Raw genomic sequence first — 26600 nt, forward strand, 5'->3', positions numbered from 1 at the left:
GGGGAGAGAGAGAGGAGAGAGGAGAGGGGAGAGAGAGAGGAGAGAGGAGAGAGGAGAGAAAGATAGAGGGAGAAGAGAGAGAGGGAGAAGAGAGAGGAGAGGGGGAGAGAGAAGAGAGGAGAGAGGGGGGAGAGAGAGAGGAGAAAGAGGGGACAGAAGAGAGAGAGAGGAAAGAGAGGGGAGAGAGAGGAGAGAGGAGAGAGAGAAGAGAGGGGAGAGAGAGTAGGGAGGAGAGAGAGAAGAGGAGAGAGAGAGAGGAGAGGGGGAGAGAGGAGAGAGAGGGGAGAGAGGAGAGAGAGAGGGAAGAGAGGGGAGAGGAGAGAGGGGGAGAGGAGAGAGGAGAGGAGAGAGAGAAGAGAGGAGAGAGAGAAAGAGAGGGAGAAGAGAGAAGAGAGGGGAGAGAGGAGAGAGAGGGAAGAGAGGGGAGAGAGGAGAGAGGAGAGAGAGAAAGAGGGAGAAGAGAGAAGAGAGAAGGGAGAGAGGAGAGAGAGAGGAGAGAGAGGAGAGAGAGAGGAGAGGGGGGGCACAAATAGGAGAGAAGTCAGACGTGCCTCTGTGTGGATGGCATGGTTCTGTACTTCAAAGGCCTTACAGATGCCAAAACCAGCCACATTACCAAAAGCAATCTCCAGATTCAGTGCCTGTAAGCTCCAGTGTCTTCCTTTCTCCACAGAAACAAACCAAAAGACACGTGCAAAAGACTCTGGATGACCAAAGCAGTCCAGATAGAAGAGCAGTGCTGGGAACCTCACCTCACCTCATCTCAAATTAGATTACAGAGCCGTGGTATAGAGCCCAGCAATGTGGGAGCAGAAAAGACAGGCTGAGAGACAGAGGACATGGAAGCCATGTAGCTATCGCCACCTGTGGTCAAATGCCCAAACTGGCATTTGAGCAAAGACAGAGTCTTCAACACACACAATGAAGTTAGATCCCTCTCTCTCACTCTCTAAAAATCAGTTCAAACTGAACCCAAGGCCTTAACGACCTTAAGACCCGAAATTCTGAAACTAATGGGAGAAAACGTCAAAAGAGGGAGGCACCGGCCACGCTGTCTGACAGGGACCCAGTGTCCTAGGAAATCATAGCAAGGACTTAACATCAGCATTATATAACAATTAACATCCTTCAAGCGGCCAAGGAAACAAGAACAAAGAGATGGGTTGGCAGAAAAGCTTTGCCAGCTGAATGTCTGATGGTCAAATCTCGGCCACAGAGAAAACCATAAGCACAGACAGAACAAGTCAGCCAGTTGGTGGGAAATGAACAGAAGTCATCGAAAGAAGCACATGGTCAATAAATAAACGGGCCATGCATGCTTATCCCTGGAAAAAGACTGCTCCTCTGATCTCAGCAATTTCTGGCTTTCTGTAGTCCTCCTGCCCCTCCTCCTGCTCCTCCTCCTTCACTTTTTTTTTTTTTTTTCAGTTTTGTTTTCTTGTTGTCAAGACAGGGTTTATCTGTTTTAGCCATGGCTGCCTTGAAACTTGCTCTGTAGACCTCCAACTCACAAAGATCTGTCTGCCTCTTCCTCTGGAGTGCTGGGATTGATTAAAGGTGACACCACACCACCCAGCTGTAGTCTAAACTGAGGCCTTGTGAGCTTCCTCCCCTCTTCCCCCCACCATGTTTGCCCGTCTGTTTGTGTTGTCCTTGTTTAGGGAAGAGCACAATTGGTTATCCAATACCACGTGGTCAGCCCTGAAAACATGTAACTAAGTAAGCTGTATTTGTCCATTTAGGCATACAGACAGACAAACATATCTGCAGCAACAATTAAAGAAGAAAGAGACCAAAGATTTGAAAGAGAATGAAGTTATATTTAATATACATATATGTACATATACATATGTAGTATACTATATATATATACATATATATATACATACATGTAGATAGGTAGACAGACAGACAGACAGACAGACATTGAGACTCTACGCCAGGCACAGTAGTTCACACTTATAATCCTGAGCTCCAGAGGCAAAGGCAGGTGGCTCTCTGTGCATTCAAGGCCAGCCTGGTCTACCTAGTGAAACTTTGTCTCAAACAAACAAACAACTCCTCTTGATAATCCATCTTATCCAAGGAACTTTGAGGTTTCTGCTACAGAGATATCTGTACAATGTTCATTGTGACACTGTTCACAGTGGCCATGATAGTAAATCAGCCTCGATGGCTATCAGCACATAAACTGGTAAGGAACATTTGGTATATACATTCACTGGGGGTTTTCTTAATTGTAAAGAATACAATTGCTTTTTTTTTTTTTTCAGGAAAAATGGATGGACTGGGAGATCATCCTGCTAAGAAAAGTAAGATGAACTCAGAAAGAGAAATGCCTTGTGCTCCCCAGTATCCAGAATCTGGAGCTTAAAACATGGACACACATGAGAGGCATGAAAGTGAAGTGTTATGCAGAGGTCTCTCAGAGAGCAGCTGGGAGTGAGCAGAAGCAAAAGCAGGATGCAGGATGCACACACGTGAGGAGGTGCCATGAAGCCACTGTTTCCTGTGCTAATAATGTCTCTCTGCCTTTGAGGAGCACAGCAGCACAGGCATGCATCAGAGTCCGTGCCAGCAAGCACATTGGGCGTCTTCGCTTTCTACAGAGTGGGCTACAAAAGCCAAGCAGGACTTGTGCCCATCTGGAGCCTCGCTGCAGAGGCCAGGCAGCCACTCCACAGCTTTCAGTGTGCTATTTGTTATTTGGATTTCTAAGAGAAAATGCCGTGTTGACGTCAGCACACTGTAACATTCAAAGGCTCCCGAGGCGCCTGAGTTTATACTGTGCTCTTGAAGACCTGCAATTAGGAAGCAGCATGCCAGCACTTACCCGATGTTCTCCCCTGAAATAGTAGTTTCCAATGAACCAGTTTCAAGAAATAGTCTGGGAAGGCTTCCCTAGCATCCAACTTGGTCATTTGGACCACCACTGCCACCTACTGTATGCCTTCCAGCACTGCAGGTAGCCAGTACCTGAGACACCAGATGCAAGTGACATCCTGTGAGTGCAGGGAGCAGATCTGCAGCCAACCCACGGAAGCAAGATTTTTGTTTGTTTTATGTGTATTCGTTTTATGGATATTTGTTTTATGGGTATTTTGTCTGCACGTATGTATGTGCATCGATGAATGTTTGGTGTCCTCAAAGGCCAGAAGAGGGCTTTGAATCTCTGGAAATGGGCTTGCAGACTGTTGTGAGGTGCCATGTGGGAATTGAACGTGGGTCCTTTTGAGGAGCAGCCAGTGCTCTTAGCTGCGGAGCCATCTCTCCAGCCCTGGAAGCATACTTACATAGAAGTCGATGCTTAGGCTGCTTTTGTTTGTCATCATTGCTTGCTTAGTGTCCTCGTGTCATTCTGATGCTATGCTAAACATACTGACAGGACGAAACTTGTGAGTTTCTGTCTGCACTGGAACTGACCCTGTACCACAGCTCTTCATACCCAAATTCCTTCCGGAGAGAGCTGGTCTCCCAGGAGTACTGACACACAGGCTTGCAGGAAGGACAAGCCACAGTCAGAGACAACAAGACCAGCTAACACCTGAAATAGCCAGATGGTGAGAGGCAAAGGCAAGAACATAAGCAACAGAAACTAAGGCTACCTGGCATCATCAGAACCCAGTTCTCCCACCACAGTGAGCCCTGGATACCCCAGCACACCAGAAAAGTAAGACTCTGATTTAAAATCACATCTCATGATGATGATAGAGGACTTTAAGAAGGACATAAATAGCCAGGCGGTGGTGGCGCATGCCTTTAATCCCAGCACTTGGGAGACAGAGGCAGGCGGATTTCTGAGTTCGAGGCCAGCCTGGGCTACAGAGTGAGTGCCAGGACAGGCAGGGTGATCCAGAAAAACCCTGTTTCAAAAAAAAAAAAAAGAGAAGGACATAAATAACTCCCTTAAAGAAATACAGGTAAACAGATAGAAGCCCTTAAAGAGGAAACCCAAAAAGCCCTTAAAGAATTACAGGAAAATACAACCAAGCAGGTGAAGGTATTGAACAAAACTATCAGGATCTAAAAATGGAACTAGAAACAATAAAGAAATCACAGAGGGAGACAACCCTGAATATAGAAAACCTAGGAAAGAGATCAGGAGTCATTGATGCAAGAATCACTAACAGAATACAAGAGATAGAAGAAAGAATCTCAGGGGCAGAAAATACCATAGAAAACACTGACACAACAAAGAAAATGCAAAAAGCAAAAAGATCTTAACCCAAAACATCCAGGAAATCCAGGACACAATGAGAAGACCAAGTCTAAGGATAATAAGTATAGAAGAGAGTGAAGACTCCCAATGTAATGGGCCAGTAAATATCTTCAACAAAATTATAGAAGAAAACTTCCCTAACTTAAAGAAAGAGATGCCCATGAACAAAAAGAAGCCTACAGAACTCCAAATAGACTTGACCAGAAAAGAAATTCCTCCCATCACATAATAATCAAAACACCAAATGCACTAAACAAAGAAAGAATATTAAAAGCAGTAAGGGAAAAAGGTCAAGTAATATGTAAAGGCAGGCCTATCAGAATTACACCAGACTTCTCTCATCAGAGACTATGAAAGCTAGAAGATCCTGGGCAGATGTCATACAGACCCTAAGAGAAGACAAATGCCAGCCCAAGCTACTATACCCAGCAAAACTCTCAATTACCATAGATGAAGAAAACAAGATATTCCATGACAAAAACAAATTTATACAATATCTTTCCACAAATCCAGCCCTACAAAGGATAACAGATAGAAAACATCAACACAAGTAGGGAAACTACACTCTAGAAAAATCAAGAAAGTAATCTTCTTTTAACAAACCCAAAAGAAGATAGCCACACAAACATAAAAATACCATAAAAAATAACAGGAAGCAACAATTACTATTCCTTAATATCTCTTAACATCAGTGGACTCAGTTTTCCAGTAAAAAGACATACACTAACAGACTGGATACATAAATAGGTCCCAGCATCTTGCTGAAAAGATCTTTACCAATCCTACCTCTGAGAGACGGCTAATATCCACTGTATACAAAGAACTCAAGAAGTTAGACTCCAGAGAACCAAGTAACCCTGTTCAAAAATGGGGAACAGAGCTAAACAGAGAATTCTCAACTGAGGAAAGTCAAATGGCCGAGAAGCACCTAAAGAAATTTCAACATCCTTAGTCATCAGGGAAGTGCAAATCAAAAATGATCCTAAGATTCCACCTGACACCAGTCAGAATGGCTAAGATCAAAAACTCAGGTGACAGTGGATATTGGTAAGGTTGTGGAAAAAGAGGAACACTCCTTCATTGGTACTACCTGAGGACCCAGCTATGCCACATGTAGCAGAAGATGGCCTTGTCAGGCATCAATGGAAGGAGAGCCCCTTGGTCCTGAGGGTGTTCAGTGCCCCAGTGGAAGGGAATGCCAGGGTGAGAAGACAGGAGTGGGTGGGTGGGTAGGTGGGGGAGCACCCTCATAGAGGCAGGGGGAGGGAGGATGGAATGGGGGTTTCCAGAGGGGAGACTTGGAAAGGGGAAAGCTTTTGAAATGTAAATAAAGAAAATATCCAATTAAAAAAAAGAAAAAGGAGAAAAGAAGCAACTTGCAGAAGAAAGGGGTTTATTTCAGTTTGTAATTCCTGGTTAAGGACCATGCCTGTGGGAACATCAAGGCAGGAATTTCAAACAGCTAGTCACATTGTATCCACAGTGTGGAGCAGAGAAATGAGCACAGGCCTGCTTGCTTGCTCTGCTCAACTTGGTCTCTCCACTCATAGACAGTTCCAGACCCCAGCCTAGGGAATGGAGCTTCCCACAGTGGGCTGGGTCTTCCCACATCAGTTAATTTAGACAACCCCTCACAAACGTACCCAGAACATATCTCTGTATGGACAATCCCTCGCTGAGTCTCTCTTCCCAGGTTGTGCCAGGTTAACAATTAAACCACAGCGGCTGACATGATCAATCAATACAAGTTCAACTCCAATTGAATTGGAATCAATACAATTTCAACATCAGTACTTGTATTACTTTTCTCATCACTGTGACAACACACCCAGTGAAAGAGCTTGAGAAACAGCCTTGGGACAGATGTGTGATCAAATCCGCACACTGCATCCACAGTCAGGAAGCAGAGGAGATGAGAGCCGTTGCTCACTTGCTGTCTGTTTCCCTCAGTCTAAGACCACATGGGATGGTGCCGTCCACATTTAGGGTAGAGCCTCCTCCCTTGACTGACCCTAGCTGGAAATACCTTCACAGACATGCCCAAAGGTCCGGCTCCTACTTGACTCTAGATCCTGCCCAGTTAACAGGATTCACTGCCGGGGCTTAGCCCTGCACCCAGTTTGGGGCTTAGCCCTGCACCCAGTTTGGGGCTTAGCTCTGCACCTAGTTTCCCGAGGAAGGCCACGGAGGGGTATGAGATCTGGCCAAAGCTGCTTTACCTTTGGCAGTTCCGTCAGAGACTGCATTGTCAAAAGCTGTTTACTTTTTGGCAAGTCTTCTGTCCTTAGCTCTTTGCTATTGGGTGGCTAAAAGCCACTGGCTTCTGGTAATTTACTCCCTCTGAGAGCAGGAGGGGAATTAGAAAAAAAGGCTTAGTTTCTCTCTGGCCACTGGAAAGGCTTGGAGTCTGTTAACTCTTTGTGAGCCTTTAATCCCAGCCCTTGGGAGGCAGAGGCAGGCGGATTTCTGAGTTCAAGGCCAGCCTGGTCTACAGAGTGAGTTCCAGGACAGCCAGGGCTATACAGAGAAACCCTGTCTCGAAAAACCAAAAAAAAAAAAAAAAAAAAAAAAAAAAAAAAAAAAAAAAAAAAAAAAAGTTCAAAGCAGTGTCTCATTCTATAAATTCATTATAAGTTCAAAGCGATACTTATATATAATAAATAAATGAATCTTTAAAAAAAATAAGAAAATACTTATATATAATAAATAAATCTTTAAAAAATAAGTTCAAAGCAACAGCTTCACATGGCCTTGCTTTGCACACAACTGTGGCCGCATCCTTGGACCTGACCTAGAACTAATGTTTTTCTTGATCACAGATCCATCCCAAGCCTGTTTCTCTCCTTAGTGTAAGTTATGAGAGCTCATTGTATTTCTTAGTATGCAGCCTTTGCTCACTATTCTCCGAGGAAGGGGCACATTCTATTCTCTATTCTTTGTTACATCTTTCTGGCAAAACAGCTAAAACCATATCTTTAAATTTTCTTCTTAAAATTATTTGAATCAAATCAGGAATTCTATAAAGTCATAAATTCACCTAAACAGCATTAATGCATAAAAGTTCATCTTCATGTCGATCTGTAGGGAATTTTCCCAATAGGGTGGGCTGATGTCCAAGAATCAATAGGCTTTGTAATAACAGCAGAAAGGGCAGCTCAGCAGTGAGAAGCAATCCAGGGGTGAAGTCTCTGGGGCTGTGCCTCTCTAGAGTGCACCCGTCGCAGCCATGCAGAATGGTGGGCCATCTCCATCTTGCTTGCCATAGCTGTTCCTAGATGGCTTTTCTCAATTCACCACCACGGTGATCCCCCCTCCCTCCCTCCCTACCTACCTACCTCCCTCCCTACCTACCTCCCTCCCTCCCTCCCTCCCTCCCTACCTCCCTACCTACCTCCCATCCTTTCTCTCACAATCACTACACCACAGATTCTTTCCCCAACTGCGACTATCTAAAGTGCACATCACACTCAGGGAGCCCGTAAGCCTGCTCTGTGGCAAAGTGAGCTGGGCCAGTGCCAGCCTGTGCCTCCTACACATGGCAATAGGGTGTCCCTGCTCCCACAGGCACTCCTATACCTCAGAATCTGTGTGGCCCCCTGTGGTCACTTTGCTAAGATAAGTGTGAGTGTGTGGAGATCCACTTGAGCAGACCCTGCCACGTGTACCATGGGACCAAGCTGCTTTCCCTCCACACAATATTTTTTAAGTTTCTTGTGTCATTGTGCAAGTCAGTGTTTGTTCTTCTCAACCCATTGCACAAGTGTGCCCGTCAGTCTCCATCCATCTCCCCTGAGACAGGCCCTTGGCCTCCTCCAGCTGCTACGGACGAGTCTCTGGTCACATTTTCCTTTCTCCTGGATACATGCCGAGAAGTTGTGGGGTTACTGGATCATGGAGCAGAGGTTGTTTAAGGTCATCGAAAGCCACCACCTCCCTACGTGGTGCGGAGCTCTGTCAGCTCAGGGCCACTCTTTGGCTGCCCACAACTTGACAGAGCTGGAGCTTATCTATCCCAGCATGCCAGCAGAGGGCTTGGCCCTGTAGGAGCATGGCTGTGCTCACTGGTACAAAGCATTCTTCCCAGGAGATTCTGCTGCGGCTGGTTCCCACCAGCTAGTCCTCCCCTAGGTTTTCAGCCACTGTTTGTCCAAAGAGAGCTGAGCCTGAGTGCGGGGTGGCCGAGGCTCTGTGTGAGTGTGTCCCCTGTCAGGGCCCACACCGCTTCCTGCTGTCTCGTCTTGTCTTGCAGGGTGGCCGAGGTTCACTTGGAATCAGCTTTGTAGAGCAGGCTGCCCTGGAACCCTCTTCCTGCCTCAGTCTTCTTCGGCGTGCTGGGCTAACAGCTGTGCACTTTCATGCCCAGCCGCTTTCTGCTTTATCCACTTTTGTTGCCTTTCCACTGTGTGTGTTAGGTCCTACGCCACATTTGGGGGCTTGTTAGTGTGAGATAGGACCTCAGTCTGCAGCCCAGGCTATCCTAGAACATTCTGCTTCAGCTTCTTGAGCGCTGGAATTACAGGTGTGTGCCAGCACATACCCATAGTTATGTTTTATTGAGTTGTGGGGGTTGTTCAGAGCTCAGGCCCTCATGACATACATGTCTTGTGGGCCTTTTTGCCTTGCCTGATTTTGCCTGTTTTTTTTTTTAATTGTGAGAAAAACTGCTAAAACAGAAAAATCACCACAATAACTATTCGTGTTTGTTTGTGTGTATATAGGTACATGTATGTGTATGAAGGTACACATGCATGCATGTTTGTATATATGCAGGTACATATATATTGTGAGGGTATACATGCATGTCTATATGCAGGTACATGTATGTGTGTGAAGGTACACCTACCTGCTTATTATGTGTTTGTGTGTATGCAGATACATGTATGTGTGTGGAGGTATGTATGCATGTGTGTGTATCTATGTGTATGCAGGTACATGTATGTGTGTGAAGGTGCACATGCACATATGTGTGCATGTGTGTGATTGTGGAGGTTAGAGAACAATGTCACATGTCAGTCTCCAGGTGCTGCCCACCTCCTTTCTTGAGACAAGGTCTTTCTGCTTTAAACTTACCTCGTTCTCTAGGCTGGCTGGCCAGCAAGCCTGTCTTTGCTTCTAGGCACTGGGATTAGGCACCACCCTTGGCTTTCATTTTGCACCAAACGGGGACTGAACTCAGGTTCTTGTGACAACAAGAACTTTACTGGCCAAGCTATCCTCCTAGCCTGAGTGTAATTCTTAAGTGTATGGTTCAGTAGTGTTCAGCAAGTGTACACAGACATGGGATGGTGTTAGCATCCAGAACCTGCAGCGATATATGGGCGGGTCCACAGACCTGTTGCCAGGGCAATGGCCACCATATTCCCAGAATCCATTGGGTTCAGCTCTCACCTTTACCTGGACTGCTACGTCACCACATATATATATATATATATATATATGGGTACTTTCCTCCATCTTGCTCTCTTTCTTCTCTCTCTCTCCCCTCTCTTTCTGCGCCGCTACCCTCTCTACTCCCCCTCAATTAAACCTCTTGCACATGGAACTGTCTGGGCCTGGTGTGATCCTTGCAGACATGTCCTGCCGACACTCAAACACATCAGATGGTTGTGTGTGTTCATGTGTGTATGTGAGTGTGATGTTTGTACATGTGTGTATGGAGGCTGGAGGTTGACATAGGGTATCTTCCTCTGCTATGATCATGCTATTTTTTGAGACACTGAACACGAGGCTCACCCTTGTGGTTAGCCTTGCTAGCCAGTGAGGCCCGATGCCCCGTCTTTCTCCAACTGAGGTGATAGGCTAAGGCTGCCATGCCTGGCTTTTACATAGGTATTGGGATCTGCCCTCATGGTTGCACATCAAGCATTTGTCCACTGAAGTATCTCTCTACCCCCTCCCCCAGACTATTTCATCTTTCATATCTGAAACTCTGAACCCATTTAGCAACCTCCTCACACCATCTTCTCCCAGCCTGGCAACCAACATTCCATTTTCTGTTTCTGTGTGTTTAACTATGCTAGCACATCAGTCCATTTTGTGTTGCTGTAACAGAATACCTGAGACTGCATAATTTATAAAGAAGAAAAACTTACTTCTTTGAGACTGGAAAGTTCAAGGCCTGGTATCTTGTGAGGACCAAATCTCTGCATCCAAGATGGTGAATACAGGACCTTGAATACAGTACCTTTAGGTGGGGAAGAGCAAAGGAACCAAATGCCTAGGTGAACTCCGTGAGGGATGGCATTAATCCACGTGAGGGTGAGCCTCGTGACACCTCCCAGAGACCACACCTGCCTACACTGTTCACTGCATGTTCAGTCTCCAGCACATTTGGGTGCCTCAAGGAGCAGAACCCGGTGTGTCTCTGTGACTGGATTATTTCTCTTAATTCTGTCCCAGAAGTTCGTCCCATGACAGGATCCCCTTCCTTCCCCATGTCCAGGCCACATTTCTCTTGAGCAGGTTTCTGTGGCCAGATATGTGGTGCTATGTCGTCATGGGTCCAGCTGTGGACCCACCCAGGCGGCTTCCCAGAATCCTCTCTGTTGCGGTTCCATGGGCTGAGCAGGCTGTCCCAGATGCCCCCAACTGGCTTTATTTCCCTTTCTTTGTTTCTGTTCTTTCTGTTTTATTGTTTTAGAGTACTCATCTCGGTGTGGGGTCAGGTGTGAGGCATTAGCTGCTAGAGGTTTTGTGTGCCACAGCGCACTTGTGGAGGTCAGTTCTGCTCCTTCCATAATCACATGGGTTCTGGCAATAGAACTTTGTAATTACCATTTCAGTAAAGAATAGAGGCACTGAGCCTTTCTTTGCAAGCTTGTTGACACTTGCTATTTTTAAGTTGGTCATCTCACATTTGGTGCCTGGGTGGACAGAGCCTCGGACAGTCCCCTGTAAGCCTCTTTTCTCCTCTGGCTGTTTTCAGCTGATGTTTTCAGTCTCACTCCTGGACTCAACAGGAGCTCCAAGTCCCTTGTCCTGTTGTGTTCTTCTGCACTCTCCTAAGAGCTTCTTCAGCTTGAATACTGCCTTTAGATCTTTAATGTGCTTTAAATTAGGCTTTGCATAGGGCTAATTCACTGGCTTTTGTTCATTTGTTTGTTTAAAAAGGGTTTCTTTATCATGCGCGCGAGTGCGTGTGCATGTGTGTGTGTGTGTGTGTGTGTGTATGAGTGTGTATGTGTATGAGTGTGTGTGTGTGAGTGTGTGTGTATGTGTATGAGTGTGTGTGTGTGAGTGTGTGTGTATGAGTGTGTGTGTGTATGTGTATGAGTGTGTATGTATGTGTATGAGTGTGTGTGTGTGTGAGTGTGTGTGTGTATGTGTATGAGTGTGTGTGTGTGTGAGTGTGTGTGTGTGTGTGTGTGTGCCTGCCCAAGTGAATCCATGGGCACCATATGTATCCAGTGCTCATGGAGGCCAGAAGTGGGCACCAGATTTCTTGAAGCTGGAACTACAGATGGTTGAGAGATACCTGCGTGGGTGCTAGGAACTGATCCCAGGATCTCTGTAGGAGCAGCAAGAGCTCTTTACCACTGAGCCTCCTCTCCAGCTCCGGCCACCACCTCTTCTTTCGGCCTAATTAATTACTTTTAATGTGTCTTTTGTTGTTTTGTTTTTTCTGTTTTTTTTTTTTAATCGGTTTGGGCTAGGGTCTCTGCGTAGCTCAGGCTTACACCCCACGATGTAGCCCAGGCTTACACCCCACTGTGTAGCCCAGGCTCACACCCCACTGTAGCTCAGGCTTACACCCCACTGTGTAGCCCAGGCTTACACCCCACTATAGCCCAGGCTCACAGCCACTGTAGCCCAGGCTTCCTGGCATTTTCACTGAGCTCGTGGTTTGTTTTCTTAGGTCTGAATTTTTGTAGCTGGTGTCTGGCATTGATTCACAGGGAGATAGGCCACAAACAAGCTCTTCTTTGTTTCCTTCTGGAAACTCTGTAAAGCTGGCCTTTTCTCTCAGTTTGCAAGCCCTTCCTAGCATCTCTGAGGGGAGCTAAGGGCGGGCTTTGTTTTCCCATGAGAATGTCTTTTGTAGGCTGCCAGTAGAGGTTTCTCTCTGCTAAGTGGCTTGTGGGTGCTGGGACGCCCCTGTGACTGTTGGGTGCTGCTGCTGCTGCTGCAGGGAGAATTTGAAGATGGGGTGATGCAGGGATGCGGGGATGCAGGGCAGAGGCCCCAGCTGCTCTGTTCTCTGGGACTGTTGAAGAGACAATGCCTCACAGAAGACACGGACCTTCACAGGAAGCTGGAACCCACCAGGGACCACCTAGCCCAGTGGCTGTATACTGCCCAGGCGTGACATTTCAGAGTGCCCATGTTACAGGGGTTTAGATCTTGAAGGCCTTCTCTCTACACACCCACCTCATGCCTGCACAAGTGACTCCCTCTTTTATACTTGTGGCCCTGCCCATTCCGGTCAGCCCCTGGGAACTGTGCCATGCGTCCCTGTGTGTGTTATATCCATGGTTCCAGGTGGTCTGTGTGCCTCTGTTTCTTGCCTGCCCAATTGGACAGTGTCTGCTTCAGCACCATCCCAGGGATCCATGGAGCAGCATTCCTATGGGATTCACAGCATCCCTGACCTCAGGTCGTCACCATAGAGGCTATCACAATGGAAGGCAAGAGAGACAGCCCCAGCTTGGAGAACCTGCTCTGTGCTTAGCGAGGACTGTTCCTCGCTAAGGGCTTCTTGCCACCAACAACTGTGGAAGAACACTAGTGTGTTATGTGGTTCTGTACCTCATGGAACCTTCCTTCTTCTATGTGATGCAGCTCTAAACAGCTGGGAGGTCCCCTAGCCTTAAGGCAGAGTGACACCCTGTGGACAGTGGCCTGCCCTGCATCTGCCACAGCTGGAGTAGGTGGGGGGTCCCTGTACAAAGCATTCTGGGAGTCTCCTGACAGCTGCAGCTCTGAAGCAGACTGCCAATTAACTGTCAGTGCCAAAGCAGCCTCAAACACAGAACTGCTGGCTGGACAAAGTGGGGCAGTGGGGGGTGGGCAGCAGCACCTCCTGAAAAAACATTTTTACAAGTTAAGCACCAGCAGAGACTCGATTGTGAACTTGTAGCAACTTTTGGTGGACTCTGCTTGTGTGGGGACATTTAGTAAGACCTAGCTCGGTCCACCTGGCACCAACCAGTGCCCTGGAAGTTAGAGCTTCAGGGTGCATTAGAATTCCACAGAGGAGAGGGGACAACTGAAGTGCCTTCAGGACTTACTGGAGAGAGGACCCTGGTGTCCGAGGCTTCTGCCTGAAGCCAGCTTCCAGGACTTGAGCAGTGGCTGCAGATGGAGGACTCTGTCCTGCCTTGGCCTCCACTGTGGCTCTGTGCTTCAGCTGTGGACAGGAATTCACTCCAGTGGTGGCAGGTTCAGCCTCCACACATGGGGACCACCCAATGACCTGCTGCTCCTGAAGTCTGGGAGAGCCGTAAGGATCCAGGCCCGCAAATGAGTTCCACAAGGGCTGAGCCTTGGTTGGTGCCCCAAGGCCTGCCGAGAGTTTGTGACATTTTCCAGAGCTTGCAGGTTGGCTCTGCAATGGACGACGAGTGACGAGTCCTGCTTGGCATCCCAGGGCCTTAGAGAACTTTGAGCTACAACACTTCTCGGGGTTGTATTAGCTCTCAGCTACCAGGAGCTCAAACCGGTTTCATTTTAACCCAGTATAATCATCTGTTTGATCCCCTTAGGGTTTGATCCCAACTGACAATATTCTCCCATTTGCAGTCCCTATCTGTCCACTGCATTCTTGGAGAAGGGTGGGACAAGAATGCAGTTGGGGACAGGTCTTCTGCACCTGTTTCACTGACAGAAGGCCAGCTGTGTTCCTGGGACCTGGCTTGCCCCTCACAGTGAGCCTGGCCATCCTAGGAAAGTTGTCTTCTGTTCAAAGCAGGGGTGACAGCTTTTCCCTGAGGGCCATCGTCCGCTGGCCCCAGGGCGTGGCTCTTCATCGTGGCCTCTATGCTTCAGCTGTGGACAGGAGGGTGTGCCACGGTGTGGTTGCTGGGTCCCATCAGTCCCCGCATCAAGAGGCCCAGTGTGAGGTCTGGGCTCCTGCCATTTCCACAAGCTCCAGGTAGTGCTGCTAGGTCAAGGGCTGCAGTCTGAGGGCTGTGCTTTGGAGAAGTGAGTGTAAAACCAAAGTGGGCAGGGACAGAGGGGAGCAAGGTGGGCAGGGCTGAGAGCTGAGTCTCCAATGCAAGTACTGAGAGGTGGGCATTTAAGAGGTGACTGGACCCTAAGGACGATACCCTTGAGAATAAATGATTCTATTTGTGGGTTCATAGATGGATGGGTTTAGGAGACGAGTGGGGACGAAGGGGTGTCTCCATAATAGAGTGCTTATTTAATATGTATATAGCATGTTCTGTGCTAGTACCACAAGAAAACAAAAATAAAACACTCATGCTTTTGCTCTGCCCAAGTGCCCCCCGTGCCTCTCTTCTGTCTTCTGGGAAGACAGAATTAGAGGAGCTCTGTACCCATAACGTTCCCTGTTGTGGTGTTGTGCCTTACCACAGGCCTAAAAGTACCAGTGCACTGAGCACGGGCTGAGACCCTGGAGGCTGAGCCTAAAACATGTCCTCCTTCAAGGTGGTTTGAGTGTCTCTCACAGTGATGGAGAATTTAACTAACACAGAATCATTAACTGCCTAAACTTTCTCAATTCAGCAACAAGCTTGTCTAGAGCCTGCCTGGCCCAGAGGCATGGGAGCTAACAATGTTTGGACCTGTAGCGTCTCCCAAAAGCAGTGTTGATAGCTTAGCTCTTGCCTGTGGATTTATTGGGAGGTTGGGGGAATCTTTAGAGGGTAGAGCCAAGTGGGAGGGTCTTAAATCATTATGGGTGTGTCCTTGAGGGGAATATTGGGTGGGACCCTGACCCCTTGTATGTTTTTTATTCAGAGGTAAACAGTCCTCTTATCAGGCATTCACACCTTGACACAGGCCCAAAACAAGGGAACACTAGTCAACCATAGACCAAACTTATGAAACCATGAGCCAAAGTAAACATTTCCTCCTGTGTTTTTCTTTCGTTAGGATTTTTTTTTTTTTTTGGTTGGTTTGTTTTGTTTGAGACAGGGTCTTAGTATGTAGCTCTGGCTGTCCTGGAACTCACTCTGTAGACTAGGTTCGCTTTGACCTCAAAAGATCTGTCTGCCTCTGCCTCCCACGTTTCTGGAATTAAAGGTATCACTATGCCTGGCTCACTAAGACTTTTAATTCATCTCTCACTTATTATTATGAGGCTGTGTGTGCACACTCCCATGCACTGCAGGGTGGAGGTTCTGAGGCTGTGTGCCCGCTCACATGCACTGCAGCAGGGTGGAGGTTCTGAGGCTCTGTGTGCCCGCTCACATGCACTGCAGGGTGGAGGTTCTGAGGCTGTGTGCCCACTCACATGCACTGCAGGGTGGAGATCAGAGCGCAGCTTTCAGGATTTGACTCGTTTCCATTGTGTTGCGGCTGGGTCTTCCTTGTTTCTGCCATGCTGCATACTCAGGTATAACTTGTCTTCTAGCTTCTGGATGACTCTTCTGTCTCCATCTCTAGTCTCAGTGTTAGGACCACCACATCTGCTTTTACTCTCCGATGTGGTTTTCAGGGACCACACTCAGGTCATCAGACTTGTGAGGCAAATGCCTTTCTCTCCAAGCCATCCTACCCAGTTCTCTATAGCTCGAGCAGTCTTCAGACTCATGAAAATGTTCACCCTGTCTAGTTCTTTCTGAGATCTGGCTGGCTGCTTAACTCAGCAGTTCTGGCTCAAACTCCTCTCCAAGCTGACTGATTCAAACTGGCTTTTCTGAGCTTCTTGCTGAATTGCTCTGCTTGACCTCAAACTAACTCTGGTAATTTGGCTCCTTCTTATTCAACTGCCTCTTCTGACCTGCACTGAACTGTATGGACTCACAAACTCAATTCTACTGCCCTGCATTCAACTGAACAGAACTGACTAGAACTCAGAGATCCACATGCCTCTGTCTTCTGAGTGCTGGGATTAAAAGCGTCTACCACTGTGTCAGGACTTAAGCTTTTCTCTACCTAGAACTTGCTCTATACCAACCAGGTCGGCCTTGAACTCAGAGATCTACTTGCCTCTGTCTCCCAGGATTAGTGGCGTGTCTATAGTCTAGCCAAGTCACACAGACCTACAAGGTCTTTCAATATGATTCCATTGCCAGAGCAGCCTTGCTGGATTAAAATTCCTCTACACAACAGGCTGGCCTTGAACTCACAGAGACCAGCCTGCTTCTGCTCCCCACCCCCAATGTAGAGATTAAAGGCACACACATTCCAGTTTGGCTTTGTTGAGACAGGGTCCCATTTATGTAGCCTGGCTTGATCTTCCTTCCTCAACTTTCTGAGTGCCAGGGTTACAAGTATGCACCACCATGCTAGCTAACCTTCTTTCTTAGAAGTTGATGTTCTTTAGTGTCTTGTTACAGTGTGGAAAACAGTTGACAAGAGAGCTAGAGTTAGTCTCCTGCCAAGCTTCAGCAAGACATACATTCGCTACTCACAAACTCACAAATTCCCTCTCAACACCATGGTCCTCCTCTAGTGTGATCTAGAGGGTCCCCTGGTCCCCCTCCTGAGCCAGTGACCCCGCCCAGTGAGTGCTCTTGAGTTTTAGTGAGGGCTTCTACTGCTGTGATAAACACCATGCCCAAAGGTAACTTGGGGGGAAAGGGTTTATCTGCCCTACACTTCCACAACTTACACGGCCACAAGGCAGGAACCTGGAGGCAGGAACTGAAGCAGAAGCCATGGAGGAGTGCTGCATACAGGCTTGCTCTTCATGGCTTGCTCAGCCTGCTTCCTGATGTACCCCCAGGACCTCCTGCCTAAGAGTGGTACTGCCCAAAGTGGGCGGCCCCTCCCACATCAGTCTTATGGATGCTTTTTCTCAGTTGAGGTTCCTTCTTCCCAAGTGACTAGCTTGTGTCAAGTTGGCAAAACCCAGCCAGTGTTGTTCTTGCCTTAGACCTGGGCCCCTGCTCACACTGCCTGGCATGTTTGTCCTGTCCTGCCCTGACTCTGCCACCATGGCAGCTCTTCACAGAGGCCTCGGTCACCTGTGGAAGCACTATCATCCTTGTGTCCTGTTTACAGCTGCCACTGTCCCCACCACAGCATTTAATCCCTTGCTATCCTGTCTCTGGAGGGCAAACTCAAGAAGGACAAGAGCTGAGTTCCCTGAACAGGAACGCAAAGACATGTGACCAAGTCAGAGAATGTCTGGGCTGCCAATGGACACAGAGGAACGAGCAGAACCCTGGAGCTGTGACAGCTGTCACAACGGACTCTCCCTGCTTCCTTCGTGGCCTTAGCTTCCTAGCTGGGCTAACAGCAGAGATGGCCCGCTCCTACCCAGACATGGTATCCTGGGTTTGTAAGTCAAATTGTGCTAACAGGGCGGGGCATGCCCTGGGTGATAGAGCAGTGTTGAAGGAGATGCACAAGGGGATAAATTGGGTCTACTGGGGTGCTATCATGGGTTGGATTTGGGTGTCCAAATCACAGAGAGACAAAAGACATAGCAAAACATCATGCCCCATCCCCCACCCCCAAGAGGTTCCAGAAGGATCTGAACCTGTACCAGTGAGATCTTGAACTCTGCCTCTGGGCCTCTGAGCTCCCAGCAAGCAATCAAGGTAGGGATCATTGCCCACTATCCCATTTGAGATAGCCCCACCTTTGCCTAAAGCAGTCTGGAGGGGACATTCCTGAGGAGGGTGCTTGGTTCCCTCTGAAGGGCTGGGTCTGCTCCAAGTTCAGGAGCACAGTAGGTGTGCTATCTCTGCTTCAAGGTTTCCTAGCCCTATGGAGCCTGCTCCTGCAGTTCCCTGCCCTCCTGGTGTCTCTAGATCATAAGTGAGTCCAGACTCTCAGAAACTTAAGGAGTTTGTGGAGAAGGTCTAGACTGGGACTGGAGAGTGGCACTGGCTAGGCATTCTGGAGGTCCCTGGCCTCTGAGTTAGGTAAGACAAACCCAGAAAACCCGCCCCCTTTTGAGGCCCCACCCCCTATGGTCTCAGCCCATCCGTAGCAGACATCCTTCCTGCCCTTTACAAGAGTCCCGCTCTCTACTTTGAAGGCGACTCCTCCTCCACCCCAAGTCCAACCTACCTCGGATCTTCAGTTCCCACCAACCAGAGGAGCCCCAGACCTCCCAGTAAGCCCCACCCTGCAGTCACCTCCGTTTCCCGGTCTTGCTTTCCCTTTGGCTCTGTCCCCACCGAGGAGTCCGCTGTCCCAGTCATGGCGCGTGCTACCGGGCCTGACCGGCGGCTGCTAGCCATCTACACCGGCGGCACCATCGGCATGCGGAGCGAAGGCGGAGGTGAGTCTGTGCCCCGACGCCCTAAGCAGAACAACCTCAGGGTTAGACCACTGGGAACTCCGAGGCTGTCTCTTGCAAGGGGAGACAGGACCCTTCCTCCTCTGGGAGCAATGGTGGCTGGGAGCCCAGGCCCTAGAAGGGGTGAGGGGCATGGTAACTCTTCCCGACCTGAAGTGTCTCTAAAGCCATGGGACACATGGAGTGAGGAGGGACCTCGGAAGACTGCTCTGTTTTGTGCCTGAGGTGCTGGAAAGGATGCTGGAACATTCCACACCCTCTAGCCTGTGGAAGCCCTTAGGGTGAGCTAGCTTCCTTTGAGGGACTAGCACAGCCAGCCTCAGGCAGAGCTGCTTGCCTTCTCTCTCCCTGCGGAGAACCTTTAGCTTTCCTAAGCTAAGGGCCAAGCTGGGTGCTCAAGGAGCTTGGCACTAGGGTCATGGTCTTGGAAGACTGTCCCCTGACACATTCTGCTACCTCTGCTTGAGACACCCTGGTGAGTGCCCTTGAGGGCACCCCACTTGCAGGCCAGGCAGTCACCCATTAGGGAGCTGAGCGCTAGAGAGTCAGTTACTGCCGTGGGCACAGTGTGTGCTGTTGGGTTGTGCTGGGGCCACTCTCAGAGGGCTCCTTTGAGAACACAGGCTCCTGGAAGGAGTGGCTGCTGGGCTGAGGAGGAAGTGTGGCTAGACCAGAGCCTGCAGTGTGAGGGGAAGAGAGGAACCCAGAACACACACCTTCATGAGGAGGCTTCGGCACTGCATACAACAGGGACTGGCCCTCTGCCCTGGGACCTTGCCCCACCTCTTGACGCTTCCCCTCTCTGCTTGACACCTGGGCGACTTCAGTCCTGTTGAACCTAATTGGTATGGCCCACCCAGGCTAAGGGACCAGTGGCCTCTGAGCACAGTCCCTCCTGTGGTGACACTGCCCCATGCCCCTTGGATGTTCTCTCTCTCTCTCTCTCTCTTTTTTTTTTTTTTTCGAGACAGGGTTGCTCTGTATAGCCTTGGCTGTCCTGGAACTCACTCTGTAAACCAGGCTGGCCTCGAACTCAGAGATCCGCCTGCCTCTGCCTCCCAAGTGCTGGGATTAAAGGTATGCGCCACCACTGCCTGGTGAACTATTAGCGCTGTGAGCAGGATTCGAACCTGCGCAGGGAGACCCCATTGGATTTCGAGTCCAACGCCTTAACCACTTGGCCATCACAGCCAGATGTTCTCTTAAGAGGGTGGAGGAGCATGATAGGTCAGGAAAGTGGGATGAGTACTTTGAAGCCCCAGATCGGTAGGGTGTATGTTTCCAGTGGGTGAAGATCTTCTAGGGCCCTTAAGAACCTGCACCATGCTGTGGGAAGAGACGGAGGCCAGCAGGCATCTGCCTGGGTTTAGAAGCCCCTTTCTCAGCGTGGCAGACACTCTACCCAAGGAGATCAAAGTGGCAGCAGGACACCTGGTAGAGGGCGGGCAGCAGCCAGGACGGTGTGGTTCTAAGCTGAGGGCTCTGTTCTCCAGATCAGCTGTTTCCAGAAACTCATCCCAGGCCTCGATGGGCTCCATGGCCTGTAGCTACTCACCCTTTTTACTCTTTAGAGCAACTTTAGGAGCCTTGGGCTTAGTCCTCAGGGAACAAGGGAGAACTAGAAAAGAGATCTGACTTTTAATGACCCCGAGGGGGATCTACACACATGGATGAGCAGGCAGTGCTAGGTCTTAGAGCCTTGGGCCTGCTTCGTGTATGGCTGAAGCCACTGCTTCTTCAGATAGACAGATATGAATAGGCACCTTAACTTTCTATAAAGCGAAAGGGTTTCTGGAAATGAGGCAGAACCTGAAGCAAGGCAAATTGGGTAATGGAACCTGGGGCTCAGGCATGTCGCAGCCCTGTGTGCCCTGCTATGGGGTTGCTGAACTGTGGGCTGCAGGCCCTGCCTGCCCTGGATGGCCCCACTAGCATGAATGATTAACCAGGTTGGCCCTGCTTTGTGGGTCCTGGCCCCTTGCGAGCGGGAGTGGTAGCTTCTGCTACAGAGAAGCTGTTTAGATTGTCGCTGTTGGAACAGCTCGTGTACCTGCTGGTAAAGAGTGCCTAACACTGTGTGCTGAGCCCTGCCAAGGCAGGAGAGGGCAGAGGTGACAGCATGCTTCACCTATTCACCATCCCTTTCAGGGTTCTATGGAAATGTCACAAGTTAAAAAACAACATGTGTCTAGTGATCCCAAGCCTGGTCCCAGGCTAATGACACCTGGGCACCCAAGGGCTTCCTGTGTTAACTAGGGCACCTCTTGCTTACCCTTGGGAGCCATTCCTTGCCACCAGAGAGGAGCTGAGCTTCTGCACAGAGTAGCCAAGGCTGCTCCCTGCCCAGTGGTCACAGTTGGCACCAGCCCTAGAGTCTAGTCAGGTTGGATAATGCCCAGTGTGACCATTGGCACAGGTCACCAGGAGCTCCCAGGTAGGGTGGGGCTCAGCATCCCAGGGTTATATGCTTTGGGGGTACCCTCCATGGGAAAAGGATGCAGCTTATAAAATCAGAATCTGGAATGAAGGCCGCCGATATTAGAACACTGGAAATCACAGAGAATCCTAATTTAAATGGAATCCTGATAAATGGTCTTACTTGGCAGGTCAGGTCCCCTGTTCCTTGGTTGTTTCTGTGACATTTTTATTCTAGGATCTTGCCATGTGATTACAAGTTTGTAGTTTCTTTCCAGAAAAAAAAAGCAGAGTTTAATAGGAGAGTTTAAATTTCTCTTGGCTGGTTTTAATGCTTCACAGGTGCCCCCCTTCAAGATGGGGCTCTCAGGGTCTGTACTCCCTCAGTCCAGCCCATGATTACCCCAGGAGCCATTGCCCATGGTCAGTTACTAGTCCAGCTATAGACAGAAGACCCTCGCCTAAGTGCACCCCCCACTGCCCCTTCCCTGGAGGGGAACTGCCAGGGAACTGCCAGGGATCTATAAGTACTCCAGTGCCATCTGCTGTCAAGGGAAATCCCATGAGAGAAGGGGTCTCAGTGTCCTGAGTTTGCCAGCCGTTCAGCATTGAAAGCCTGAGGGCCCGTCCCTCTCTCTGGAGGCAAAGTTTAAAGTCTCAAGCCCTTAACAGCTGGGTAGTCTTCCTGCTCCTCCACCTTCTGGTGGCTGCCAGGGTCCTGGTTTGAGGCCACATTCCTCCTGTCTATAATGAGACAGCACTTCTATTCTGTGTGCTGCATTTGCCAATGGCCTCCAGTGTGTGTCACTCTCCTGCCTGCCTTTTCTTACAAGGACACACGGGTGAAAACCCAGCATTTTCTCTCCTGCCCGGGGGTACTTTACACAATCATACCTCCAGAAATGTCACGAAAGGCAAATGTGGCAGGTTTTAGACAAGGATGTTAGATAGGTTGGGTAGCTCCCGAATGTGGCGGCAGGCTGATGTCCTGGTTACACCTGGGGTGGGCTGACTAAATATACCGGTTCTTCTGTTTCCTGAGCCCAGTCCACAAAACATTTCCATAAGTGACAGTGACCACGGACCACACCTGAGACATTTTAGGGGCTCCGTGCCAGGCTGGGGGTGTGCTGGAGATCTGGGGGTGCCCAGTGAAGCTGGGGGCATGGCAGTGGTGGGCGATAGCCTTGCCAGCTTCCGATTCTGCAGGCTCCTGACCTGCACCTGGGGGTGGAGCTTAGAAGCACATCCAATCTGTGGTTCACTTGAGACCATGTTCTCAGGAATAAGAGCTAGCCTGCAACACTGAAGGGCTGACAAGGCAAGGAGTTGCAGGATAGCTGAGTAGGGAAGACAGGAGAGATGTTACTATGGGAGGATGAGCCGGCAAGGGACCTGGGGCTGGCTGGAGTGCTCACGAGTCCTTCTAGTCAGCCTCAGAAATAGCATGTAGCCAAGAGCATCCTTGGGGAGGTAGGCCCCTGGTCAGGAGGTAGGCTGGATGCTTCCATGGCTATTGGCGTCAGGCTGAGGCAGGCTTCAGACTTAGAGGCTGGCACTCTGGGTCCCACAGGTCTGCAAGCTGCTTAAGGGGATGCTAAGGGCTGCGGGCTGAGCGCTCACCTCGATGCCCCTGAGGGCTGAGCACTCACCTCGATGCCCCTCAGCACGAGCTGCACTTTCTGGGGTGAATTACTGGCAGCTTGGTTCAGGCGTGGTGTGGAGTGGGAGAGGAAAGCCTGCTAGGCCAGAGATGGGGCTCCTCCCCACGGTCCTCAGAGGTATCCGTGTCCCCACAGTAAGCACAGGGCCTCCCGGCAAAGGGACTCTGCGGCTGTGACCAGAGGAGAGGCAGAAGGTGCCAGGGGCATGGGGTAATAGTCAGGCATGAGTCTGGTGGATAATGGTCCCTCGGCTTGCAGTGAGACTGATTCCTGAAGTCCCGCAGGGCTTGGCTGCAGATCCCCCAGTAGCAGGCACAGTATGTCCATCCAGTGCTGGGGAATGGCCAGGCTGTTGAAGGACTAGTAGTGTCTTGGTAATTAAAAGGCTCCAGCCAGCAGAGGTTGGTTGTGCTGTGCCGGGCGACATCCACGGCTGACACACCACCGCCTGCTCCTGAGGTATGTGCCTTTACTGCTGTGTTCAGGGCCCAGGCGTGTGGGGAGGCTCTCACACAGGGACTGGTACAGTGACTGTCTGAGAAGGTTACCCAATCTGCCCAAGGTCACAGAGCTAGCAGAAGGCAGCACAGCAATGGCTGGGACTTCAGTCTTGTTTTCTAGGAACCTCTGCCAGACAGTAGGACCCACTGGGGTGTCCTGGTAGCAGGGCTCTCAGCATTTCCTTACATCCAGGTTCCTCAATACTAATGCTGTAGGGTGGGTGGGGGCACTTGTGTGTTTGGCCTTTTTTGGGGGACAGGACAGGGTGCCTGAACGGGACCTTGGAGAAGTTGTACACAGTCCATATTCTGGGGTGGGGCAGACAGTACACATGGGCAGGTTGGGGTAGGACTCTGAGTGTATGTAGCAGCCATTGGGTCAAAGCCTAGAGAGGACCCGGCCCGACGGGCCCCTCTTGGCGGGATGTACAGACACATTTGATACAAGCAGAGGCAGGACAGAGCACACATTGGGGCTTGGAGCTTCTTGGATCATCTGAGTTTAAAATTAAGCTGTCTGAGGAGTCAGCTCCAGAGGGGGATGCCAAAGCTTCCAGATGAAACTGCCACCTAAGTCATCTGGAGTCTTAAGGGCAGCTGTGGCCCAGCCCTTCCAGCCTGTGACATCTGTGAGAGTCTTGTCTGGTCCAGTTGAAGCCTGGCCCTTGCTCTAGTCCAGAGCCGGACACCCAGGAGGAGGGAAGGGTATTTGACTGCAAGCATTTGCTATGGCCCTGATCTGGAGCCCACACCCGCCCCTTGGACTCTGCCCGCAGTGCTGGTACCTGGAAGAGGCCTGGCTGCCGCCCTGAGGACACTTCATATGTTCCACGATGAAGAGTATGCCCAGGCCCACAGCCTGCCCGAGGATACGCTGGTGCTGCCGTGAGTAAATATTCTTCCAGGCTCCGTGGCAGGGATGATGTGCAGCTGTCCTAGGGTTGAAAGGGTTGCCAGGTCCTTCCAGGGCTGGAGGACACAGCCTCCATGTGAGCCATTTCCATGAGGCATCCCTGACACCTTGAGTTCATGGCCTTTGTCCTTGGCCTTCTATCAGAGGTGGACCTGGGACTCAGCTTGCTGTCTGACCCTCCTCGTCTCCTCCTAAGCTCTTGAGCTAGAAAGGGCAGGAGGAGTAAAGGAAGCTCTCAGGAAGCATGATAGGGACTCCCCTGTCTAGGGACCAAGCCTATCAGAAGAGCACTGGTCCACCCAGGTGGCCTCTCCCTATTCAGCATGGCTGTCTTGTGTACCCACACTGCCCTAGCTACCTTATACACGTCATAGCCATTTCTGCTCCACATGAGCTGGGCTTGACCTCTCTCTGAGCTAGTGTAGGGACACTGCTTAAGGTTAGCTTGGAGATGAATCTGTCCCTGGAACTTCAGATGGAAGGGAGGCTGGGCTTGTACTCACGATGTGAGGCTAGTGAGGGGAACCCATTTACAGTAATTATTTGCAACTCCTTTCCTTATCTGAGCCCCTGACAGGCACAGCCTCTTTCACACCACCTCCCAGGGTGCCACAACCCCGCCCACACCCCAGCCCCTCCCAGGATGCCACAACCCCGCCCCTCCCAGGACACCATAGCCCCGCCCACACCCAGCCCCTCCCAGGGTGCCATAGCCCCGCCCCACGCCCTAGTTGGAGACCGCTGTGGAGGTGGGGCTTTGGATCAGGAGAAAGGCAAAATGGGAGACAGGTTCTGCCTCCTGCAGCCCGGCCAGTCCTGACCAGAGGATCATCTACACGGTGCTGGAGTGCCAGCCACTCTTCGATTCCAGTGACATGACCATCACTGAGTGGGTTCAGATTGCCCAAACCATAGAGGTAGAGGGTGGGAGTGTGGGCAGGGCAGAATGTGGAATTGGAAGGGCCATGGGCGGGGCTATGGGGTGTGGGTGGGGCCAGAAAGCTGGGTTGGGCTGGAAGGTGGGTATGGGCATCAGGTGGATCCTGGGGGGAGGTTATGGTGTGGGAGGGGCTAAGTGCGGGCGGGTCTGGAGGGCAGGGCAGGCCTCCTGCAGAACACTGGGCAAGTAACTATGGGCTCTTGATAGTTTGTGTCCACCTGAGACATGGCAGTAAGCGGCCTGGCTGTTAACATGCATCGGGAAAAGGCTGGGTCCTGGGCCACGCACTGCAGAGTTTGATCCCCTTTCTGTCATTAGAGGCGGGTTGCTCATACAGTTCACTTGTTCCAGTTAGTACTGTGGTGGGATATGTGAGGGCTGAGTAGCTTTGTGGACCTGACAGCCCCCCACCCCCATCCCAACCTTAGAGTTGCCTCTCACTGGATTTAGCACTAAACCCTCCATCACAGTGTCTTGTACTGGTAGTTGTAGCATGGAGGGCAGCTGCTGTACCCTGAAACTAACCCGCCCTTCAGCTTTTCCCTTCTCCCATGATCCTTCCTAGACCTAGCTCTCAGGTGCAGCCCCAGCTATGCTTATTCACCTCCCTTAAGAAATCTGGGCTCCGCCTTTCCAGGTCAGTCTTCCTCACTAGTGACCGACAGAGTCTCCAGGCTAGGTCCAGTTGGTGCTACTCTGTCATGAAGCAGGGTAAGCCACACCTCAATCTCATGAAAGTTTCTGAGCACTGACTCAAAGGCCTAGTGCGCTTCATAGCTGAGACGCGAAGCAGCTGTACTGCATATGACCAGCAGAGGGCACACTGCTCCATGAGACCGCCTAGCTTCCCTGGTCTTTCAGTGGGTCAAGAGGGTCCAGCGCAGTCCGAGAACTTTTCTCTTGGCAGCCACAGCTGTGGCCAGCATGCCACAGGGAAGTGATGGTTAGAGAGTTTCCACTATGGACAGTTTGCTCCTCGGAGGCGCCAGCTGAAAACCTGAGGAACTAGAGTCCCTGGGGCCCATGTCCTCTCATTCTTTGCAACAAGCTACCGAGTGGGACTCCAGGCAGAGACTCCAGAGAGGGCCTGTGGGGGTGGGGGAATGAAAGAGCACCATACCCAGCCCTCTACCAGCATCCCCAGCTTTTCCTCTTTCTCATGGCCTGTGAGGAGACCGCTGCCTGCCGCCATGTTCCCAGGAAAAGGCCTGTGGTGGAGAGACCTGGCCTGGCCTGAGCTCATTCCTTCCAACAGAGACACTACACACAGTACCAGGGCTTTGTGGTCATCCATGGCACAGACACCATGGCCTTCGCTGCCTCAGTACTCTCCTTCATCCTGGAAAACCTGCAGAAACCGGTTGTCCTGACGGGTGCCCAGGTAATACGTCCTCAGAGTCAGAGACCTCCAGGGCCACAGAGCCAGGTTGTGGCCAGCTCTGGGCTTCCTGCTCAGAGACCTCCATGGGCCACAGAGCCAGGCCGTGGCCAGCCCTGGGCTTCCTGCTCAGAGACCTCCAGGGGCCACAGAGCCAGGCCGTGGCCAGCCCGGGGCTTCCTGCTCAGCAG

The 26600-nt window shown here is 50.4% G+C and overlaps 1 protein-coding gene, 1 long non-coding RNA gene and 1 other non-coding gene across 4 annotated transcripts in view; 1 reads left to right on the forward strand and 2 right to left on the reverse strand.

The window, feature by feature from the left end:
* The window catches only part of LOC116080561, a 25646-nt gene extending 4707 nt beyond the window's left edge, over positions 1–20939 (reverse strand). The window contains exons 1-3 of one of the 2 annotated variants that reach the window (XR_004114478.1): positions 20872–20939; positions 18436–18602; positions 10312–10403 (exon numbers count right to left, since the gene is read on the reverse strand). This is a non-coding gene — a long non-coding RNA (uncharacterized LOC116080561). Of the gene's footprint in view, positions 1–10311; positions 10404–18435; positions 18603–20871 lie in introns of those variants that run through there. The other variant, XR_004114477.1, reaches the window with a different exon arrangement.
* Positions 18442–26600, forward strand: part of Aspg (asparaginase) — a 21442-nt gene continuing 13283 nt past the window's right edge. Inside the window, exons 1-4 of the mRNA XM_031356942.1 lie at positions 18442–18581; positions 23955–24063; positions 24897–25008; positions 26287–26412. Coding sequence (XP_031212802.1) covers positions 18500–18581; positions 23955–24063; positions 24897–25008; positions 26287–26412 — 429 coding nt within the window. The 5' untranslated portion in view covers positions 18442–18499. The remainder of the gene's footprint in view (positions 18582–23954; positions 24064–24896; positions 25009–26286; positions 26413–26600) is intronic.
* Positions 19709–19790, reverse strand: Trnas-cga. Its single transcript has one exon. It is a non-coding gene; the product is annotated as a tRNA-Ser (tRNA).

This window comes from Mastomys coucha, unplaced genomic scaffold (genome assembly GCF_008632895.1).
Source record: "Mastomys coucha isolate ucsf_1 unplaced genomic scaffold, UCSF_Mcou_1 pScaffold6, whole genome shotgun sequence".
NCBI lineage: Eukaryota > Metazoa > Chordata > Mammalia > Rodentia > Muridae > Mastomys > Mastomys coucha.